Genomic DNA, 22,182 nt, shown 5'->3' with positions numbered 1-22,182 from the left:
CCCTCAAGAGGCCTTCGTGTATACATTAATGAAATGACTTCAAATTGGTTCCTGAACATCAAAATTGAATGTATGTCAAAGGGCTTCTGTCAATAATTACTGACATCTATTAAAAGTTTTAGGCAAGAAATATTAAACTGTGAGGAAATTTTGGAATCACAGCTTTACAGAATAAATCTAGTCCAACTATTTTATTTTTCAAGAAGATTACACACATGAATATTTTGTGGAACTCTGATGCTATCGGGAATAAATCAGCATTCTTTTGATAACAGAAAACCCATTAAAAATACAAAATATAGTTCTGGTATTTATTTGAACTAGTTCCTCACCATTAAAAAAAATAAACTCTCTTAATCCCTCAGTTCCCTAATTTTATTCACAAAAGATTTTGTAACAATGATCTACAGTCTTAATTAAATGTCTTGTTTTCACTTTCTCAAATTAGGACATGAAACTAATCATTATATCTCTAACTAATCCAATCTCTGAATGTCAGTCTCCTCATTTGAAACTGGCTCTCCTAGACCATTGATGAACCTGGTAGAAAAGACAGGATGCTAGGTGCACAGAGCACATTTTCTATATTCCCAGGCCCATACCTGGTATGCATGTTCCAAGTAGAAGCAACAGTGCTTACACTCAGATTCATAAATAATACCTAAGCATAATGCTGTCACGAACACTAACACTAGTTCCTAACTGGCCTTAGTTACTAGGTTTCAAAAATAATGAACTAAAATCCTCAACTTTCAGATGTCTTTTCAAAAAAAAAATCAGAAAACTAGCTCTAAATTTACAGTAAAAAACAAAAACAAAATTCCAACCAGTTTTCCATTTTTTATATTAGAGAAAATGAAATGTTTTTCTTTACAACAGAGGAAAAAGGTAAATTTAAAAAAAAAATATGCCTTTCCTAGCCTTGTATAAATAAATGCATTATACTCTGAGCAAAAAAAGCTTACAATTTATATTAGTTCATAAAATAAAAATTTATACTTACCAGGGCAAATCGTGCTGTTTTTGTTAGATCCAACTATATTATCTAATAAAAAAAAGTTAAAGTCAGTTACTTCAGTAATAATTATTTCACATTTTCCTAGTCCTTTACAACATACAAAGGATGTCTTTGGTCATAATCTCATTTTACCTGCATAATAACCATTAAGAATTAGTTGTGAGGGGGGTGAAGGAATGGGCAAAATGGATGAAGGGAGACACAGGATTCCAGTTATGGAATGTATGGTCACAGGGATAAAAGGTACAGCATAGGGCATATAGTCAGTGGTACTGTAACAGCATTATAGGGTGACAGATGGTAGCTACACTTGTGGTGAGCAGAGCTTAATGTATAGACTTGTCGAACTACTATGCTGTCCACTGAAGTTAGCATTGTGTGTCAACTAAACTTCAATTAAAAAAATAGTTGTTTCAGTCAAATATTATACCTGTATCTGCAATCCTTTACAGAATTTGGTGCAGATGAGGAATTGTTAAAAGACAATAAATATTGTGATAAAAAAGTGAGGTTACAACCAGAGAAGGCACATTTTCTTTTATTTCTTAGTCATCCCCCAACAATTAGGATATGTCTCTCTATATATAGGAATTTCTTAAACTCCAGAATAACACGTTAACAATGATAATTTATGCCTTGAAGTTTTAAAAAAATAAGTAGGACATTGTAAGTTCTGAATTTTAGGCACATATTTCAGAGCACATTTGCATAGGGAAAAATACAAATGTCTATTGCAGCATTGTGTGTAACAGCAAAAACTAGAAACTTAAATGTACATTAGAAGCAGGATGGCTAAATTATAACATACTAATAGAGAATATTATGCAAGATATAAAAATAAATAAGAACTCCAGGTATCAATACGGATAGATTTTAAAAACGCATTGAGTAAGGGCAAAAAAAATGCAGAATAATGTGTACAACAGAAATCAATTCATATCAAGCTTGGAAATATGAAAAATAATACATTACACTTGTCATAATAATATAAACAGACATGGGGTGATAAACTTCAAATTCAGCATTCCTTGAGAGATGGGGGTGAAGTGAGAATGTGAAGCGGTGCACAGGAAACTAACAATATCTGTATTTTCTTTTCAAAAATATTTGAAAAAAAGATAGGGCAAGTTAGTTTTGATAAAGTCAACAGGAAATATATGGGTATCTGTTACATAATTATCTAAATATTTCTGTACACTGCAAGTGTTTTATTTTAAAGATTAAAAATGCATTTATTTTAATTTATAAAAATGAAACCATTCTGTATGAAAACATTCTGCCAAATGCTTTTTTACCCAACTTTATATTTTCAAGAACTAGTTAGTTGACAGATTAAAATTCAGTTGTTTTAACTGCTATATAGTATTCCATTGTACAAATATATCACATGTTCTTTATTTTCTTATACATTCTTATACCTGTCATGCATATGCATAAATGTTCCCTAGGATATACTCGGAAATTGAATTGATGGTATTATGTAAGGTGTGCCCATTTTTACAACTTAATTAGTTTAGTAAGCATTCTCTTTAATTGACTCCCTTTTAAAATGACTCATCAGATTAACCAACACTCCCCCCCCCATCCTGCCCATTTCTCATTTCACCAGTTGAGTTTTATGCTTATCAAAAAGTCCTTTGTTTACACTAATTATTTTTGGCAGTATGATTACATACTTTAAACATCACAGACTGATGAAATATCATAAAAATGTAGTATCTATGGCTAAGTTGAATACAGTCTAGAAAATCAGTAAAACCAGAAGTTGGAGCTGATGAATTATGACTGTAGTTTATGCATGAAAGATGACATGGAAATACAATAAAAAAATACATTAAAAAAAAAAAAGGCTTGCCCTTATACAAAATATCAGCAAATGAGTCAACATTTAGAATGTTTACAGAGTTTATTTTTTTAAACTGTTCTCTGCTTTAACCAACTTTTTTGATTAACCCATCAACTTCTGATCCTTATGTTGTGAAATTAAAGAGCTTGTACTATATTGCCAAATTATTCTCCAAAATGATGGTTCCCTTGGATTTTCTAATGTAGGTAATATACTGTTTACTCTTACCCCCTCTAGGTAATTAACAGCTTTGAGAATAATCCCCTTCTGTTAAAGTGTTTATATTTCTCTTCCTCAAGGTGTAATACTTTTTGCTACATTTTCTGTATCATTCTCTAACATAGTCCCTCTGGAAAAAGGGAAATCATGATTTTATACCGCAGTTTAAATTTTTCAGTAGTAATTTCCCTGTCAAATAAAGCACTGAGTAGACAGCCTATTATACTACTTATTTCACTCTTTAAAAATGGAAATCATAAGCAGGTAAGTAAGACACCCTACCCTTTTCACACTTGTCTTCTGAAGTATTGGTCAAAAGCGGTGCTGTGAGAACATGCATACAATGGTTGTAGAAGAAATTTAGAAATTCACTTTTTTCAGTTTTCTGAAACATACAGAATTAAAAAAATATTTTATTATCTTTTAATTAATAAAATATCTTTAAGAATTAATGCAGGTCATATACACCAGATACTTCAAGATATCATAAAAGCACCAAAAAACTAGTTATATTCACCTTAATTGTATTTCTGCAGAACTGAAAAATCAAGTCTATTTCATATTACTAAATTAAAATGAAAACAAGATATAAAAAATTTTTCTGAAGAAAATTATTCAGAAGAACTTTTTTTCTAATATGCTTGTGACCTGAAATGCAATGAAGAATCTATCAAGCAATGTGAGAGGAGCAACTTAACTGCTGAAAATTTGAAAGTTCATATCCACGCATATTCAAATCTGAAACTCCATTCATAGCATAGTCAAATATGAAAAAACACCAGATTGATTTATCAAGTCATCTGAAACAGGACAGAATTTAGATCTATTTTTTAAATTTTAAAAATTTATTATTTGGAAATTCGGAAAACAGTCCCTTTTTTTGGCCACTATTTTTTATACAATGGTCTCGAAGAAACAAGTAATGATTTAAAAACAACATACATATTCTTCTTTAAATATGAGAGAGTTTATAAAGAAAAAGTATCCCAGCATTTTGAGACAACAATTATTAATATTTTGGAATACTTCTATAAGTCTTTCTGAATGACTTCTCCTACTATGCAGTTGAGATCATTCAGTACGTATTAATTTTTTTCATTATGATTAAAGAACATGTAACTTTATAAAATTTACCATCTTAGTCATTTTTACTGTTTACATTTCAGCAGTGTTACATATATGCATCCTGTTGTGTATTAATTTTTAAGAAGTTAACAGAATGAGGCCAAGGGCCATAAATAGAAATGCTAACACTTTTTACTAAGATTTTCACAGATTACAATCTTGTGTTTTGCCACAAATAAACTGCTACAGGAACACCACAGCTACTTGGATACGAAGTGTACAAATACTCAAGTATTTATTATTTTAAAAAATTGTACAAATTTACGGGGCGCCTGGGTGGCTCAGTCGTTAAGCATCTGCCTTCAGTTCAGGTCATGATCCCAGGGTCCTGGGATCGAGCCCTGCATCGGACTCCCTGCCCCACGGGAAGCCTGCTTCTCCCTCTCCCGCTCCCCCTGCTTGTGTTCCCTCTCTCGCTGTGTCTCTCTCTGTCAAATAAATAAAAATAATCTTTAAAATAAATAAATAAATAATTGTACAAATTTAAAAAGATTTTATATTTACATATAATTTATATATTTATACATAATTTATTATATATTAAATCCTCTAAAACTGACTAGACCAAAACATTTTTATCTCAGAATAATTTCTTACATTAGTTGTAGCCAGCATGTTCTCTGGATCAATTAGAGTACGAAGAAGTCCCATTAACTGAACAGCACCTCCTAGCTCAGGATCAGTATCACAGATCATTTGTTCAATCACTACATTAATGAGAAGGATATCCTGAAAGAGAATGCATTTCCATTAGAACTGGTTTGGATATAAGACAAATATACCAGCTGAAAGAACAAAATCAGAACCAAAGAATAAATGAACTTAAATTTTCATGTTTCTAGTATTTTTCAAAGTTCTATAAACAAACACACTAGAGTGAAAAAGCCCACTAAAAAAAGCAGAGCACCCTACAGCTGCAACATTAATGTAGGGAAGTGGAAAACAAAATCATTTACCAGTGATTCTTGTTCACTGGAGATTCTAACAGATTCTCATTCTAGGTTTCAGCCTCAGATAAGAATTTAGAAGTTGACTGAATAAGGAAGATCACACATCATCTGACCCTAAAACACAGATTATCTGAGCTTCAAATGAGAAAATCCTTTCTAGCAAAAAAGTGAGAAAACCCAGCATACAACTCTCCACAGGAGGCAAGTGGGTGCACACCGTGTTACATAATAATCTAATGCCACAGAGATTTGCATTAGGTTGCATGCTTTTGGGTCTTAACTAAGAAACTACAAAGCAGCTTGCAGATACAAAATTTGCCTTTTGCCTGTATTTTTAAGAAATCTTGGAAACTGAAGTACAGTACAAAGTGATTGCTCATGTCAAAGAAAAAAGTTTTGACATCAACTCTGGTGATTTGAGAATATGTTTATTGTTGGGGGAAGAAAGGTAGTAACTGAAGGAGATGAAATAAGGGAACTGCATGGAATGAAGATAAATTTCTTAAATTGGGAGAATTCTGTAAAGTAATAAAAATAAATCTTCAGTATAAAGCACTTAAAAAAAAGATTTTATTTACTTATTTGTCAGAGAGAGAGAGAAAGTGTGCACTTGCACGAGCAGGGGGAGCAGACTCCCCGTTAAGCAGGGAGCCCGATGAGGTACTCGATCCCAGGACCCAGGGATCATGACCTGAGCAGAAGGCAGACAGAACCGACTAAGCCACCCAGGTGCCCCCAGTATAAAGCACTTTTTGTTATTATTTTGTTGTGCTAGCCCCTCTAAACTTAACATACTGTGGTTTTCAAAAATATTTCCCTGTAAAGTTGTTTGTGTTCTTCAATTCCATTAAGAACCAACAAAAGCATGTCACAGTGACTTAGCTGCTTAAAATTAGAACTCTCACCCCTACCATGTTTCAAAATTTGAACACCAATGAATCAATTCTGTCATGGCATTAGAAACAGAATAAAATCTCTTCAAAGAGGAATTACGAATTATGAAATAAAATTCACAGAGCTAATTAATAAATCCAGACCCAAGCCTCATTTCAATTAGAAGAAAAAGGTAGATTCCACATTAATCTGCTGCTCTTTTTTATTCTGGCATGATCAGCAAAGCTTAACTCATGTAAAATATTAAGATATTGCAAAAAGGTGTCAGCCAATAAACTTTCTTCAGATCAGTGCTATGGCATTTACTTTACATTTATGTCAACGTGTACTACTTACATTCTACCAGTTAATTAGGGCCTCAGATAATTTGCTGAATTATATATAATCATCTTTCATAAGTTCATTCATTTAAAACTAGGCACACAAAAAAATAAATGATGAATTTAGGTTACATCTAAATAAAATCAGAGTGGCAAGAAATACTTAAGGTATAGCTCATACACTGAAATGTCATTTCAATATAGTCTTCAAACTTTTTGCTCTGGTCTTGTCTTACAGGCAGTTTCTCATAAACCCTGCTTCCATCAGTATCAATGCCAAACTCAGTCCCATAATTTAGTGACTTGTGGAACTGAAAAAAGCTGATTTATATACTTCATGGTGAAAGAGGTAAGAAAAGAACTGCCTTTCTCAAAGGCCTGTAAGACTTCCCTGCCAGAGAGAGGTATATGCACCATCGAATGCTATTCTTTAGAACATTTTAAGATTCCCCAGGCTTCAGATAGGAAGGGCACAGAGGTCAGTAGATAAATTGATATCTCTAGGTTCAAAGATTATGCTTGAACATGGGGCACCTGGATGGCTCAGTCAGTTGAACGTCCGACTCTTGGTTTCGGCTCAGGTCATGATTTCAGGGTTGTGAGACTGAGCCCCCCAGTTGGGCTCTGCGCTCAGTGGGGAGTCTGCTTGATTCTCTCCCTCTCCTTTGGCCCCTCCCACAGCTCGGGCATGTGCTCTAATAAGTAAATAAATCTTAAAAAAGAAAAGAGATTATGCCTGGGTAAGATCTTTAAAGTCCTTAAGAAGCAAATAGTTTGGAAGCCTACTAAACAGTTGAGGAAGCTTAATTGTCAAGAAAGTTTTAAAATAAACAAAGGTCCATGACTCTTCAATCTTTAAGACCACCACTGGGCCAGAGAACTCACACCAACAGAAAGCAGACTATGAAGATTATATAGAGCCTTGGAGGAGAGGGATCTTCTATTGCCCAACTCAGATGTGGCCACAGCTGATAATATCCTGAGGGAAGAAAGGCTTTGGAAAAAAATAGGCAAGGGGGAATTCTTTAGAGACAGCTGGTTTCGTTAATCAAGGACCTCTCGGGACAAAGAGTCCAAGCTACTGCTATTCAACAAATATTTGATGAAACAGTGCATCATAGTTATGAATGAATGATTGCTATATGTATGCTCTCCCTTTTCCCAAACAAAAGCAGTTTCATTGTGATGTTGGGGGCAGATAAATTATCTTTTTATTTATAGGTCACTGAAACACTAGGAGTCTTATCTGGACTTGAAAAGGACTACCTAATACTCAAATATTCTGGATGTGGCACTGGATACAAAACTGAATGGAAACTTGATTTATCTCCCTTGAGGGAAAGGTGAGTGAGCAAAGAAAAATATGTATGAAAGTTAGGTAGCTAGAGAGGGGGACTGTGTGGCTGATACTACAAGATGCCAACTTAGTCTCTATTTTCTTTGTTTTGCTAGCAGAGCCCAAATTTTGTTCAGAGGCAATGTACTCAGCTAAAATGCAATTTCCCAGCATCCTTCACTGCTAAGGGTAACCTACTTTTGGCCAAAGAAATCCAAGTAGAAATTGCTAAGTGGAACCTCCAGGAAAGTGCTTTAAAATAAAACACAAAAGCTTTCTAGCCTTCTCCATTATTTTGCTGCCTTTCTTATTCCTGGAGGTGGAAGAGCAATCTTGCAACCTCAAAGTAACAGACATTAAAACCAGAAAATGAGGATGACTGACTCAAAAGATGAAAGTCTTTTGGCATCATGAGCTGTATAGTTAAGGACACCATGGAGCTGCTTCATGACTTGTGACATTAATTAATAAAACTTTCATTAGGTAAAACTATTCTAAGTTGGTTTTTCTTTTTTTGTGTGACAAAAGCACTTAACATAATACCTACTTTCTCAGCAAAATTTTAAGTATATAATATTCTTAACTGTAGGTACTATGCTGTACAGATCTCTAGAACTTACTCATCCTGTATAACTGAAACTCTATACCTTTTGTCTAGTATCTTCCCCATTTCCCCCACTCCACATCCCCTGGCAAGCACCATTATTCTGACTCCATGAGTCTGTATTACTCATATAAGAAGTTATCATGTATTTTTCCTTCTGTGTATGGCTTATTTCACTTGGCAAATTGTCCTCTAGGTTCATCGAAGTTGTCAAAAATGGCAGGACTTCCTTTCATTAAGGCTGAATAGCGGGCATTTGGGTGGCTCAGTTGGTTAAGCGACTGCCTTCGGCTCAGGGAATGAGCCTGGAGTCCTAGGATCGAGTCCCGCGTCGGGCTCCCTGCTCAGCAGGGAGTCTGCTTCTCCCTCTGACCCTTCCCCCTCTCATGCTCTCTCTATCTCATTCTCTCTCTCAAATAAATAAATAAAATCTTAAAAAAAAAAAAAAAAAAAAAAGGCTGAATAATGTTCCACTGTACATATATGACAAATTTATCCATTCATCTGCAGATGGACACTGAGGTTGCTTAGATGTCTTGACTATTGTGAATAATGCTGCAATGAACATGGGAGGGCAGATATCTCTTTAAGATCTTTTGGATTTATGGACAGAAGCAAGATTGCTGGATCATATGGTAGTCTAATTTTTAGAGGAACTTCCATCTGTTTTCCATGATGGCTGCTCCAATATATCCCCATCATCAGTATACAAGGACTCTTCTTTTCTCCACATCCTTGTCAAGACTTGTCATCTTTATTTTTTTATATTAGCCATACTTTTTTGAGGACATGTTCCACATTTTATTTACATTTTAAGACTAACTTTAATCTCAAAATCACATATCCATTTACCTATTTCCTTTTTGCTGATTGCACTTAAATGCATGGTTTGTCAAAAACTGTAAACAAATATTTACCATGTCTGTTACATGTAACACACAGGAACGGCTTTTAACAGAAATTCATTGACCTCCCCCACAACACTTTTTTATTATAAATACAGTTATCGAAACAATCCTGGACATATTTTTGATACTACTATAGTCAGCACCCATACCACTTCAAAAATTAACACAATTTGTGAAAATATTCATTGTACCTGCTACTTCAGACAGTTTCACCTGAAGCTCCTTCACTAAGCAAGACGGATAAAGCATGCCATTTCTGTTTTTCCTTCTTGAGATTTTTTACTTTTCAAAAACACACATGCTTCCACAGCATGACTCTTTTCTCTATGCTTTCAGCTTGTAAACCTGAATTCTATTTTGAGTACTCGAGGTTTATGCGTAAATGACAGTGCCATTGCCTACTACCTCTTGTCCTTCAAGTTCTTCCAACAAGTGAAAATTACGAGTAACTTTAACTCCTGTGGAGACTACCTTCTCCTACAGCCCTGATACTAGCCATCCTAATAGATGCGTGTGTACTTAGGACAAATGTCTGTTCAGTCCCTTTGCCCATTTTCAAATTGGGTTGTCTTTTTGCTACTGGGTTGCAGGAATTCCTTACATATTTTGAATATTAGTATCTCATCAGCAATTGAAAACAAACTCTACACTTTTACTCCCAACCTACATACTATGTTATTGATGTCAGAATTTATTTTATATTTATTTAAAAAAATTTTTTTAAAGACTTTATTTATCTGTCAGAGAGAGAGAGAGAGAGGGAGAGTGCACGAGCAGGGGGAGCAGCGGACAGAGGAAGAAGCAGGCTCCCCGCTGAACAAGAAGCCCGATGTGGGACTCGATCCCAGGACTCGGGGATCATGACCCAAGCCGAAGGCAGACGCTTAACCAAGTGAGCCACCCAGGCGTCCCAGAATTTATTTTTTTATATTGTGTATCTATTAAAAATTTTTGTAGTTATGGTTATTCTTAATATTTTGTCTTTTACCTTTTATACTAGGGTTAAAAGTGATTTATACACCATGAATAGAGTATTATGTTATTCTGTATCTGTCTATACATTTACCTTCACCAGTGAGATTTACATTTTCAATATGCTTTCTTGTAGCTGTTTAGTGTTCTTTTATTTTAACTTTAAGAATTCCCTTTAAGGGGCGCCTGGGTGGCTCAGTCGTTAAGCGTCTGCCTTCGGCTCAGGTCATGATCCCAGGGTCCTGGGATCGAGCCCCGCATCGGGCTCCCTGCTCGGCGGGAAGCCTGCTTCTCCCTCTCCCACTCCCCCTGCTTGTGTTCCCTCTCTCGCTGTGTCTCTGTCAAATAAATAAATAAAAATCTTTAAAAAAAAAAAAAAAGAATTCCCTTTAAGCATGTCTTGTTAAGGCAGGTCTAGTGATGCCAGGTAAAAAGTATTCTCAGTTGGTTGTTTTTTTCTTTCAGCACTTTGAATATATTATCTCACTCTTTCCCGGCCTGAAAGGTTTTTGCTGAGAAATTTGCTGAGACTTATGGGAGTTCCCCTGTATGTGATGAGGGTTTTTGTTTCTTTGGGGTGTTTTGTTTTTGTTTTTTTGTCTTGCTGCTCTAAAAATTCTCTTTGTCTTTGACTTTTGACAGTTTTATTGTAATGTGTCTTAGTGAAGACCTCTTTGGATAGAATCTATTTGAGGACATATAAATTTCATGTACCTGGATGACCATATCTCTCCCCTGATTTGATGCTATTAGCCATTATTTCTTTAAATAGGTTTCTGCCCCTTTCTTTCCTCCTTTCAGGGTACCATAATGTGTATACTGGTTTTCTTTATTGTGTCCTGTAATTCATGAAAGCTTTCTCCACTATTTTTCATTCTTTTTTCTTTTAGTTCTCTGACTGGATAATTTCAAATGGCTTGTCTTTGAGTTCTCTGATTTTTATTTCTGCTTGACTGAGTCTACTGTTGAAGCTGTTTATTGCCTTTTTTTTTCTCAATGTATTCTTTAGCTCTAGAATTTCTTTTCTTTTTTTTTTTTTTTTAAGATTTTATTTATTTGACAGAGCGAGAGAGAGAACAAGCAGGGGGAGCGGCAGGGAGAGGGAGAAGCAGGCTCCCTAGCTCAGCAGGGAGTCTGACACGGGGCTTGATCCCAGGACTCCGGGATCATGACCTGAGCCGAAGACAGATGCTTAACCGACTGAGCGACCCAGGCACCCCTCTTCTGGTTCTTTTTTAATACTTGGTCTCTGTTGAACTTCTCATTTTGTTCATGTACTGTTTTCCTCATTTCATTTAGTTATCTGTGTTCTCTTGCAGCTCACTGAACTTCTTTAAGACAATTATTTTGAATTCTTTGTCAGCCAGTTCAGTTTTCCATCATCTTAGGGTCAGTTATGATAGCTTTATTTTGTTTTGTTTTGGTGGTGTCAAGTTTTCCTGATCTTTGTAATCTTGCACTGATGACTGCCCATCTAAAGAAGCAGTTAGCTCTTTGTCTTTACCGACTGGCTTTGGCAGGGAAAGTTCTTCACCCGTCAGCCCAGTCAGAGATTTTGGCTGGGTCAGCTGATGGGGTTCGTTACTGGAGTACATGGACCAGCTATTGAGATGTGTGTGGTGGTGGTGAGAGCCCCTGCTCCTTTTCTTTGTTCTTAGCTATTACAAGGTGATACCCTCACTGCTCTGGGTAGGACCTGAAAGAAATGGCCCTCATGGGTAGCATTCTGAAAGGCTGGGGATGTCACTCAGACTCTCTCTTTGTTCTCCCTTTCCCCATGAGAGAATCTGTGGGCCCAGAGGGATCTCCCTCAGTACTGTGTTATGCGGACTTGGGGAGAAGTGACAAGGATAAAGTGAAACTGTTCTTACCCTTTTCAATGCATCTTTTCTCATTTCTGTGCTGCACTAAAATGCTGTAACCTCTAACCTGGACTCTAGGAGTTGCATGGAGGTATTTGTGTCTGTTAATAGTTGTTAAATCGGTTTCTGCTGTGGGGACAAGACCTGGAATTTCCTATTCTGCCATCTTGCTGATGCCACTCCTGGTTTTTCTGATATATGAAGCCAAACCCATTCCTAAGTAATACATTAATTCCTTATTCTCCTACTTTCTTCTGTCATAGGTCAGGTCTTCCTTCTCCAGTTATCTCTCCTCCACAATGCTGTTAGAACTATCCTTCTAAAACAGAGACCTGATGAAGACATCCTTTGTTTAGAATGGTTGTAAGATAGAAGATTCACTCCTTAGACTGGCTGTGTAGGTAAAAAATATTCTAATCCTGTGCTGTTTAACATGGTATCCACTTGCCACATTAGGCAGTTTAAAATTAAAACCAGTAATTCCTCAGTCACACTACCTACATTTTAAGTGCTTGGTAGCCACAGGTAGCAAGTGGTTACCTTGTGGTTACACAATAAACATTTACATCATTACAGAAACTAAACAGCACTCTTCAAGCCTATTATAGTTTTGTTGTTAAAGAAAAGGAAAAAAAGCAGGATAATCAGACTTAGACCAAAAAAAAAAAAAAAAAAAGATGCAGGGGAGAAAAGGGCAAAATATGGGAATTTCTCACAATCAAAATACTAATTGCCACATGCAATGATACAAAAGTCTTTAAACAAGTTGGCTTCTAAATCCTTGTGTCAGATGGGTTTATTTTTTACTGCTCTTAAGTGTCAATGTAATGAAAAATAATTTAGTAAAGAAAACACAAAAGAGACAGGAATCTACAAACATTCTTATTCTGTAATAAGAGTCATACTTTTGCAATAAAATCTGCTCTGAAAATACATATAAAATCAGACTTCTGCTTTTGGTCAAGATGGAGTGACAGGAACTAGATTTAGTTTTTACCTGGAACAACAACAAAAAGCTGGACAAAATATATGAAACTACAGTTGGTAAGACAGTAGACACTGGCCAATAAAAGATAAAAAGATGGGAAAAAATGAGATAAGCCCTAGAATACATGTCAGGCTCTATTATTATTATTAAGATTTATAGAAATTCTGCCCCACAGAGCAGTATGGAACAGCAAGACAGTCTTTTTCCAGAGGTACACCCACCTCAGTAAATAATTAAAATTAGTCTACTACAGTGCATGACTACATCCACTCAAAAGTAATGGTATTTTTCAGAAACAATGAACAAATAGTTCCGAAACAATTAATGAATGGTTGAACATACATCAATGAACTAAAAGTATTATCAACATTATATGTTGTCTGTAAGGCATGTTTCATTTCTTAATTAACATAATAGAGCAAGCCCTTCTGAACAGAAGGAACAGCCGAATCAAAGGACCCAGCCTCTCTAACTGCAGTACAGCCATCTAAGATACACACTATCCAAGTGACCTTATTAACTCTCCCATACCTATTTCTCCAATGGCAGAACAAAGGAAATGGAATAGAAAATCACTCTAAGTTGGACCACTCTTTCAAAATTCAAGCCAGCTAGAGTTGAACTGTCTAATTTCTAACTGTTTGCAGGAGTTCTTTACTGGTACCATTAAAATACTACACATACAAATCCAGTTTTCCTTAACCTGCTTCTCAACAATGGCATTACTCGGCTAGAAAAAAACTCATGCTCAAGTAAGTGTAGCTAAATAATGAAGATATAAGAAAAACTACTGGAAAATTCCTTCTTAAAATCAAATGACTTGATGTGCAAATAAACCATTATAGAGTAACTCCAGTTAGTATGTGTCAATGCTGAGACACCAAAATCTAGAGAACACCCTCTTAAATTTATATATATGTATATATAAATTTTTTTTTTCTCTGTCTCCCCTTAAATTTATAGTCTTAATTAAGAGGGCCCAATGACCTCCTTTCCACTGAAGCCTGCTTATTCCTATGTTCTCTCTTTTAACTTCTTTTTACACCACCATAGCAGCTTCTGCAACTATAACCTTTAATTCAGAGTCAGCCTTTAAATGCCACCATTACTGTCCTGCAATATTCTGAGAAAGGGGTCTAAGTTAGGCGTTGGCAAACCACAAGACCATTTTGCTGGTTGCCTACTTTGTAAATAAAGTTTACGGTAAAACATTTACTGGAACATAGCTACACCATCTTTGGACAATTCATATTACAATGGCAGGGTTGAGCAATTGCAACAGAGACCACAGGGCTGATCAAGTCTTATCTTCTGGTCTTTTAAAGAAAGTTTGCTATCCTTTACCTAAAGAGCAACATTTAAGTGAGTTTAACCAAGGTTTCCGAGAGATTTTTCAAGGTTTTAGTTATTTCTAAATCAAAGTTTTAGAGAAATGATACTCCCATTGGTTTCATCACACTCCAACCTCATACTATTCTTAGAAGCACATAATGGTTTTTAAAGTACATTTTTGTGGGTTTAAGAATTTTGCTATATTGCAAAAAATAATCAGCAACAGAGGGGAAGTTCTAGGTACCTACATATGGAATTGAGAGATTATCCAGGTTATCAGTTGGCCTCTCTACTTCTGGCTGGGAAAGATAAAGAACATACTTATTTCATTGCTTCTAAGATTTCTTAAAACTTTCAACTTCTTGATATTAAGATACATTTTATAATCTGTGGCATTAGACAGTTATTATCAGCCAATTAGAAAGCATGACAAAGTAAGATGAAAATTTTCCACTAACACTTTCAGGTAAGATCAAGAAAATATTAGCATCCATGTTATCTTAGATTCCATGAATATAGTAAATAAGAGGAAAAGAAAGAATGACAGGAGCAGGAACATTATTCTGAAGTAGAATAAAAACTGATGGATGTTCTGGAAACATCTTTGTTCTTTAAATGTAAGACTTATTTAAAAAATGCACACGAAATTTGTTCTGCAGCAACTTGAATGAGGGCTAAAATAATGAGAAAAACAATACTTCTTTTAATCCATCTGACATGTCAGAAGAAAGCCAAAACAGCTCTTCAAATTCTACAGAACTTTATGGTCCAATTTCTCAAGTCTGTGAAACAGCAAAACAGTCTGAATAAAAAAACTTTAAGCTCATTTTTTAAAGTTGAGGGAATTCTTGATGTGATGCACTGAAGGAAACATTACTTCTGTACCATTCCTGACACAAAAAAGTAACCTAAATCGAATCATGAGGATACGTAAGACAAATCCAAATTGTTGGATACTAGACCAGAAAATTTTCAGTTTTGTTTTGGTTAAAAAGAACATTACTGGGACAGCTGACAAAATCTTAGATAGGACTGCAGTTAGATAGTAGTACTATAAAAATCCTAATATCCTGATTTTGATAATTAGACAGTGAAGTAGATACTGGTAAAAAGCCATTGTGCGATCATTTCTGTACTTTATTCTTCAATGATTTAGAACAAAAATAATTATGTCTGTATATAAATGTGTACATACAAATATAAGCAAAGAAAGAGAATGATAAAGCAAATTAGAGATAAAACATTAACAACTGGGGAATCTGGGTGAAGTGTATATGGGAGTTCTTTGTACTATTATTATAACTTCTCTGTAAATTAAATATTACTTCAAAACAAGAAGTTAAAAAATGGATGCAAATTTAAGAAACATGATATGTTCAAATACAAAATATCAAAGAGTTAACCCATAGAGATTAGCTTATGTATTTTTAACTTTATTATGGCAAATTTCATCTTCCAGAATTACTATAAATTCCACATATAATTCTGTGAAGTATTTCGGTATAAAACTTTACAAAGTAAGGATTCTTAAAAAAATAACCCCAATGCTATTATCATATCTTAAAAAATTAACATATGAGTTTATTCTTAAGTGAGAATACAGTGAAAATACCTGCCAAAATAAGTGGTTCAGTAATAGCTGCGTTACTTACCCAGTCAGATTCTAAAATAAGTTTTACTAAATGTTTCAAAGGACATTAGCATAAAAATATGTGAAGTCTGTGGCATAACAAAAAGACAGGAATTATTGCTAAATCTATCCGTCTAGCTTAGAAAGAATTAATGACTATAGTAAAAAATGTTAGTATTTCCTGTTGCTCAAAATGTATTTTAATATGTAATCCAGGTTCCTAAACCAAATCTGCTGCATAATAATGGAAAGAAAGTTTGAATGCTGTCAATTTACTTTAAAAGGGCATCAAAATAGCAAGTGCCCACCAAATACACAGGTAAGTCTTTTCTTTTTAAAGGTTACCAGGAACTCAACAAAGAATCTGGCATGTAGAATCCTTAATTTTAAAGAAAAAAAAAAAAAAGTATCCTCTTTTGTGGGCTAACTCAATTATTTTAAGGCAACAAAATTTTTAAATTGTTAAACTGCTAGATCTCAGAAAATTCAGGGAAATGAAAGACCTTGAAGACTATGATTATAAAAAAAGAAAACTGAGAAAGGGACTTTTCATAGTTAAATATCAGTAACTACTTCTCTAAGTCTCATTTGTCAATTAAATGTAAACAAGGAAATATTTCTAATAAAAATAGAAATAAAAGCTTTCAGAGTTAAGAACCTAATAAAAACAGAAATAAAAGCTTTCAGAGTTAAGAATCCTATTCTCACAATCGGAAGAGATTTTATAATGAGTGCCCTTAATCATACACATCACTGAGAATGTAGCAATTAAGAGTGTTAAATTCAAAGTTACCTTCTGTAAAGGATGGCACAAAGATACATATAACAACAGTGAGATTACAAACTGATTAATAAACCAGGTATTTATTTCTTTAAAGTCAGATTTAGCACCATTTGGGTTAAAAAAAAACAAAAAACCTTAAAATATACTTAACATAAAGATTTCTTCTATTTCTTTTCTACTGCCTAAAATTGTAGCATTAGCTCAAACTGATTCTAAAATAAAATTGCTTAAAAAAAAAAACCCACTGGAAATACCTAACAAAGAATGTAAAAAATCTAAGGAGATATTATGAGATTAAACACAAAACATATAAAACAACTGTAGTTTATTTAATTCAATAGTAACTCATAACTCATAAGGATCAAATTAACAACAGAAATCAAAATCTTCTTTACGATGGAACGTAATTATATTTATTTTCTATTTAACACTAAAACATATTTGATATAAGAAAGAGTACTTTAAATTGTAGCTATTTGTTCATTTTGTTCTTAAAAGAGTTTAAGGGGAAAGCTTAAATATTTCTGTGGTGGGAAAACACAGTGGTCTCATTATTAAACATTTATTCACATGGAAAAAAAAGACACATTTGAACAAGTGAAGGCAACTTGTTAGTTCTACTAGAAATGCCTTTAGCACTTGAACTTTTTTGAAGAACTTGATTCTATTATAACCTATTTATCTCAACTTGAGTTTGAATACAGTTTTTTACAATAAACAAATCAAATGCCACATATTCTGGGCTTGCTGAAGTCGCAGTTGATCAGAAATCTATTCTGCCTCATTAAAGATTTAGATTGTAGTTATACTTTTTTTCTCAACAGTATGCAAACATTACAGGTAATTCACATAGAATCAGAGAATTATTACTTACATCATCACTCTGCTGGGCTTCTTGCATTACAAATTCTCGGACCATGGATGGACTAAACTCTACTAGATAAGAAAATATATCTGTAGCTGCTGATCTGACTTGCAAATCATCCATGCCCTGGTAAAAGGAAAATTAGGTTAGAGACTGTTAACAAAAATTACACCATGTTCCCTATCTTTCCCAAATCTATCCACACCAACTTTTTGGATTCAGACATTGTACTGGAATCTTGTCTTCCTTTTCTTGTATAAATATTAAAAGCTTTTAAGCAGCTCAATGATTAGTTTCTGCCAGTTTTCACCATCACAAAGATAAATAGAGAATTTAGATGTAAGGATCAGCATAGGATTATACTATTACACTTTACAAATGCTGTAAAAAAATTTTTTTTTTATTTATATATATGCAAAATGTGAATGATGTTACCTAGTTAAGACTTCAAAATTTTCCAGAATCTGTCTTTGGTCCTGGATTTGCCAGTTACTCCTTAGTAACTGATTCTCTCTTTTATGACTCTCCTAAGAGAAGATGCTTTTGAAAAGCACTCTGGGTATTTTCACTCTTTGTCCACATCTTAGTTTTCTAAGGTAGTGATCCTGAATGCTTTTCCCTCTTTAATAGATAAAGGATACATGACTTGTAAGTTACAAAATCTCCAAGTGATTCTGAAAACATTCCTTAACTCAGCATTCTCAAAGTGTGGTCCAGGGAATTTTGATGAGGTGTTCAACACCCTTTTCAGGAAGTGCATGAGATTAAAACTATTTTCATAGTAATAAACAATACTAGGGCATTAATGGCCCTTTTCACTCTGAGGATATCACAAGTATAGTGAGACATGTGGTATCACAACAAAGCAAATGCAGAAGTTGCTATGAGAATCTAGCTGTCATCTTCTACACCAAATGTTAAAGGGATGGGCAAAAAAAGGTGAAACAATGCCATTCCTCACTAAAATTTTTTTTGTTTCCGGCAAATTATTTTTTCATATAAGTTATATTATTTGTAACAAATGTTTGATCATCTTAAAATGAATTGATAAATATTTAAAATTTTTCAGTTTTAATTTTCATACAATACCAATGGATAAAAATCATATAAACAAATGTATGCGGAACCACTGCCCTAAACCATATTGCAGCATGAGCTGCCTTGGTCCAGTCTGTCCTCACTCTACTCACTGGTCTAAAAAAGAAAGATATTTTAATTGTTTCCATGAAACATAATATTGTTACAGAAGAAATAATAGTCTTGAAAAAGCATGTGGGATTTTTATTCACTTGAAGCCATATTATATGCAAGTGCTTACATATTAATAACATAAATTTAAATTAATAATAAAAACCCAAAGACTGAACACACACTTGTAGTAATTCACTATCAAGTGAATCATAACCTAATATATATAATTCAATATGCATTATTATAACAAATACTTTCACATACATAATATAGAACTACTACAAATTCACAACTTCAAAAACATGAAAAAAAGCTATATAATTACCATTACAATTTCAAGAGCAGGAAGAATTCCCAACTTTGCCAAAGTTTTGAAAAATGCATCCCTGTTTTGAGGTTGTAATGTCTGAGAAAATGCACAAAATTCCTTGAAAAAGTTAACCTGTAATATTAGAAAGTATAGTAAGAAGTTGACACACATAAGAGCAAACTCGGCACACTTTAATGTGATGTACCACAGTGTAATGTGCCCTTCTCAAGGACCTTGATTTTTTAGGGTGTCCTGGCTCCTTAAAACCTATATTAAAATAACATATTAAAAACTAGCATCCCACTAAAAGTAAACTTTGCATTACTTCTTAACACTGAACAATGAACTCCCCAAAGACATTATAGTGTACATGTTGTATGTGGAGTCCCAGTGGGTGAATACACATACAATATTAACTTACGGTTTAGTTGCAAAAATGTCATGTAAGGCATGTATCCTGAATTAGAGCATGTATTTTCACAGAAACATGCTGTATAACAAATGGTGGCTGGGTTCTCAAGGGGCTCTCAAAAGTACAATTCCATTTTTAAGAATTGGAAAGGACATTAGACATTCCCGAGTTTAAAGAACTAATTTTTTAAAAGAGAAAACTGAGCAGGCGATCAACTATACCAAGATGACTTGGCTGACTTTAAGTCGGCAATCTTGCATTTTTTTTTTTATTATGTTATGTTAATCACCATACATTACATCATTAGTTTCTGATGTAGTGTTCCATGATTCATTGTTTGCGTATAACACCCAGTGCTCCACTTGCATTTCTTTTTAAAACCCAAGCACCTGATTATGTTTAAAAAAATAATGACAAACTGCTAGTAAATAGCAATCACTATTTTCTTCCACCAAAGCATGGCTTATACCTCATAAAATATACACATATTCAAAAGAAAAAAACATTTCCAAGAACCAAATTACTTATCATGCATTTATTCAAGAAGCACTGTCCTTACTTTTCTTAAAAAAAAAAAAAAAAAAGAGCTGTTCTATACAGCCTTAAAAATGTATGAGTTTGTAGTTCTGTCCATACATAAACCCCATACCTAATTTTGGGATTTGTAAGACACAAAAGTCCCCTCATCAAAATAATTTAAGAAATTTGTAAATATACAACACAGTAAGTTTGAGAAACTTTGAGAATAATTACATAGTATAAATAAGTATCTTTCATCTCATATTTATAAAAAAATTCTCTCTTAACAAATTCAATATTGAAAGCTGTATATGCCAACAGTAAGTGCTCTTTAGAGGTTCGAATTTCAGGAATAAATAACTTACCAATTCACGCCGTTTATCATCATCGGTAGCCTCATCTGTTAACTGTGCAAAAACTTCAGACAAAAACTTCTCATCTTCCTACATGAGAAGAAATAATTACTATGAAACAGTCTAACAATAGTATAAAGTTACACTCATTTGTATGATCTACACAAATTATAATAAAAATAGCTGAAAACCCAATAGTTTCATCATGAAACCTAAAATTCCAGGGTATATTCATGTTGTAAGTTTCAAACCCTGACTACACCATTTAATATTAGTTACACGTTACATTAATACCTCATTTAACCAGAAACTTCAGCTATAAAGAACCCTTTGGAAAACAAAAAAAACCCAGTTATGTTCTAGAAGTCATATATGAAAACTCACGTATTTTAACTCTGCAGTTAAAGGCTCTGCAGCTCCCTCTCAGGGTCTATTCATTTACTTTTTTTTTTTTAAGATTTTATTTATTTATTTATTTATTTGAGAGAGAGACAGCATGCACAAGCCGAGGAAGAGGCAGAGGGAGGAAGAAGCAGACTCCTCGCTGAGCAGGGAGCCGGATGAGGGGCTCCATTCCAGACCCCTGGGATCATGCCTTCTGGGATCATGACCTGAGCTGAAGGCAGATGCTTCACTGACTGAGCCACCCAGGAGCCCCTATTTATTTACTTTTAATTTAAATGTAATTCAAACAAGTTTGAAGATCTCATTGTCAATCCGCTGATTAGAAAAATGAGAAATTACAAATATGGCACAGGAACAGCAGTAAAGGAGACTGAATTCTGGCAGTGGTAAGACTGCAAAGCCTTTTAAAACACAAAAACTCATGGAATATAATTATCTAGGGCCATTTGGGTTACAGGCTTACATTTTCTTATGGTTCCCAAGGATAAAACTAAATGATAAACACTACAATAACTGCTTTTCACACTGATGATTCTGAGGTATTAAAGGGCAGGTATGTGTTAGTTTATCTAAGTACTATTTACAAGGACAAACAAAAAATATAGTAGAGTACGTACTATATAATGTTATTTTTAATATAAATTTGTGTCTAAAATCTAAAAGGGGTAAACATTAAAGTGTTAATTGTGATCATCTTTTGGTGATGGATTATGAGTGCTTTTTTGCTTATATTTTCCAATTTCCCATAATAAGTATGGACTATTAAATTACAAAGGAAAAAATTGACATAAATTCTTAAATTCACTTTGGAAATTTCCATCAAAACCTGCTAAAAAACCTGTGCTTTTAAATTTCATTATTTTTAAAATTCACTTTTATGAAATACAACTTGCATTAATTTTATTTAAGGTAGCATGTTCTAAGAATGTTTGTAATAGTGATACCTTCATGGTTGACAATAAAATCAAATCATGACATGTTAAGGATATACCTTAAATACCTGCCCTTTTACTTAAGGTGGATCATCTGTGAAGTGGTATCAATCCCTTAAATAAGTTTTTCTAAAATAAGATAAAATGTATATATAAAAAATCTAAGTAAAACCCACTAGATATGATTATGGACGATGTAACATACTCTCCCACTAACCATTCATCAGTGTTACTCAAAGAACACTGAAAGCCACTCCCGTTCATTAGTCTGACTCAGAATGGTGTTTCTTTTTGTTCTTTATTTTGTTGACTTCTTATGGACCTTATACACCGTGGCCTGAACCATCTGTTTCTGAGAGAATTCAACAGCATTATACTTACTTCTCAAATCACTTTTTCTAAATACT

General features: G+C 34.0%; 1 protein-coding gene across 3 annotated transcripts in view; it reads right to left on the bottom strand.

The window, feature by feature from the left end:
- PPP4R3B (protein phosphatase 4 regulatory subunit 3B) overlaps positions 1 to 22,182 on the bottom strand; it is a 63,121-nt gene that overhangs the window by 16,558 nt on the left and 24,381 nt on the right. For all 3 annotated transcript variants that reach the window (XR_013441816.1, XR_013441815.1, XM_036069886.2), the window contains exons 5-10: positions 20,451 to 20,528; positions 19,170 to 19,286; positions 17,663 to 17,779; positions 4,806 to 4,937; positions 3,366 to 3,468; positions 1,004 to 1,045 (exon numbers count right to left, since the gene is read on the bottom strand). Coding sequence is in view for 1 of the 3 variants with exons in the window: in XM_036069886.2 (XP_035925779.1) it covers positions 1,004 to 1,045; positions 3,366 to 3,468; positions 4,806 to 4,937; positions 17,663 to 17,779; positions 19,170 to 19,286; positions 20,451 to 20,528 (589 nt within the window). In the remaining 2 variants the exon portion in view is untranslated. The remainder of the gene's footprint in view (positions 1 to 1,003; positions 1,046 to 3,365; positions 3,469 to 4,805; positions 4,938 to 17,662; positions 17,780 to 19,169; positions 19,287 to 20,450; positions 20,529 to 22,182) is intronic.

Source organism: Halichoerus grypus, chromosome 10 (genome assembly GCF_964656455.1).
Source record: "Halichoerus grypus chromosome 10, mHalGry1.hap1.1, whole genome shotgun sequence".
Classification (NCBI taxonomy): Eukaryota; Metazoa; Chordata; class Mammalia; order Carnivora; family Phocidae; genus Halichoerus; species Halichoerus grypus.
Note: the sequence above shows the minus strand (reverse complement) of the source record. Positions and strands in the feature narration are given on the sequence as shown.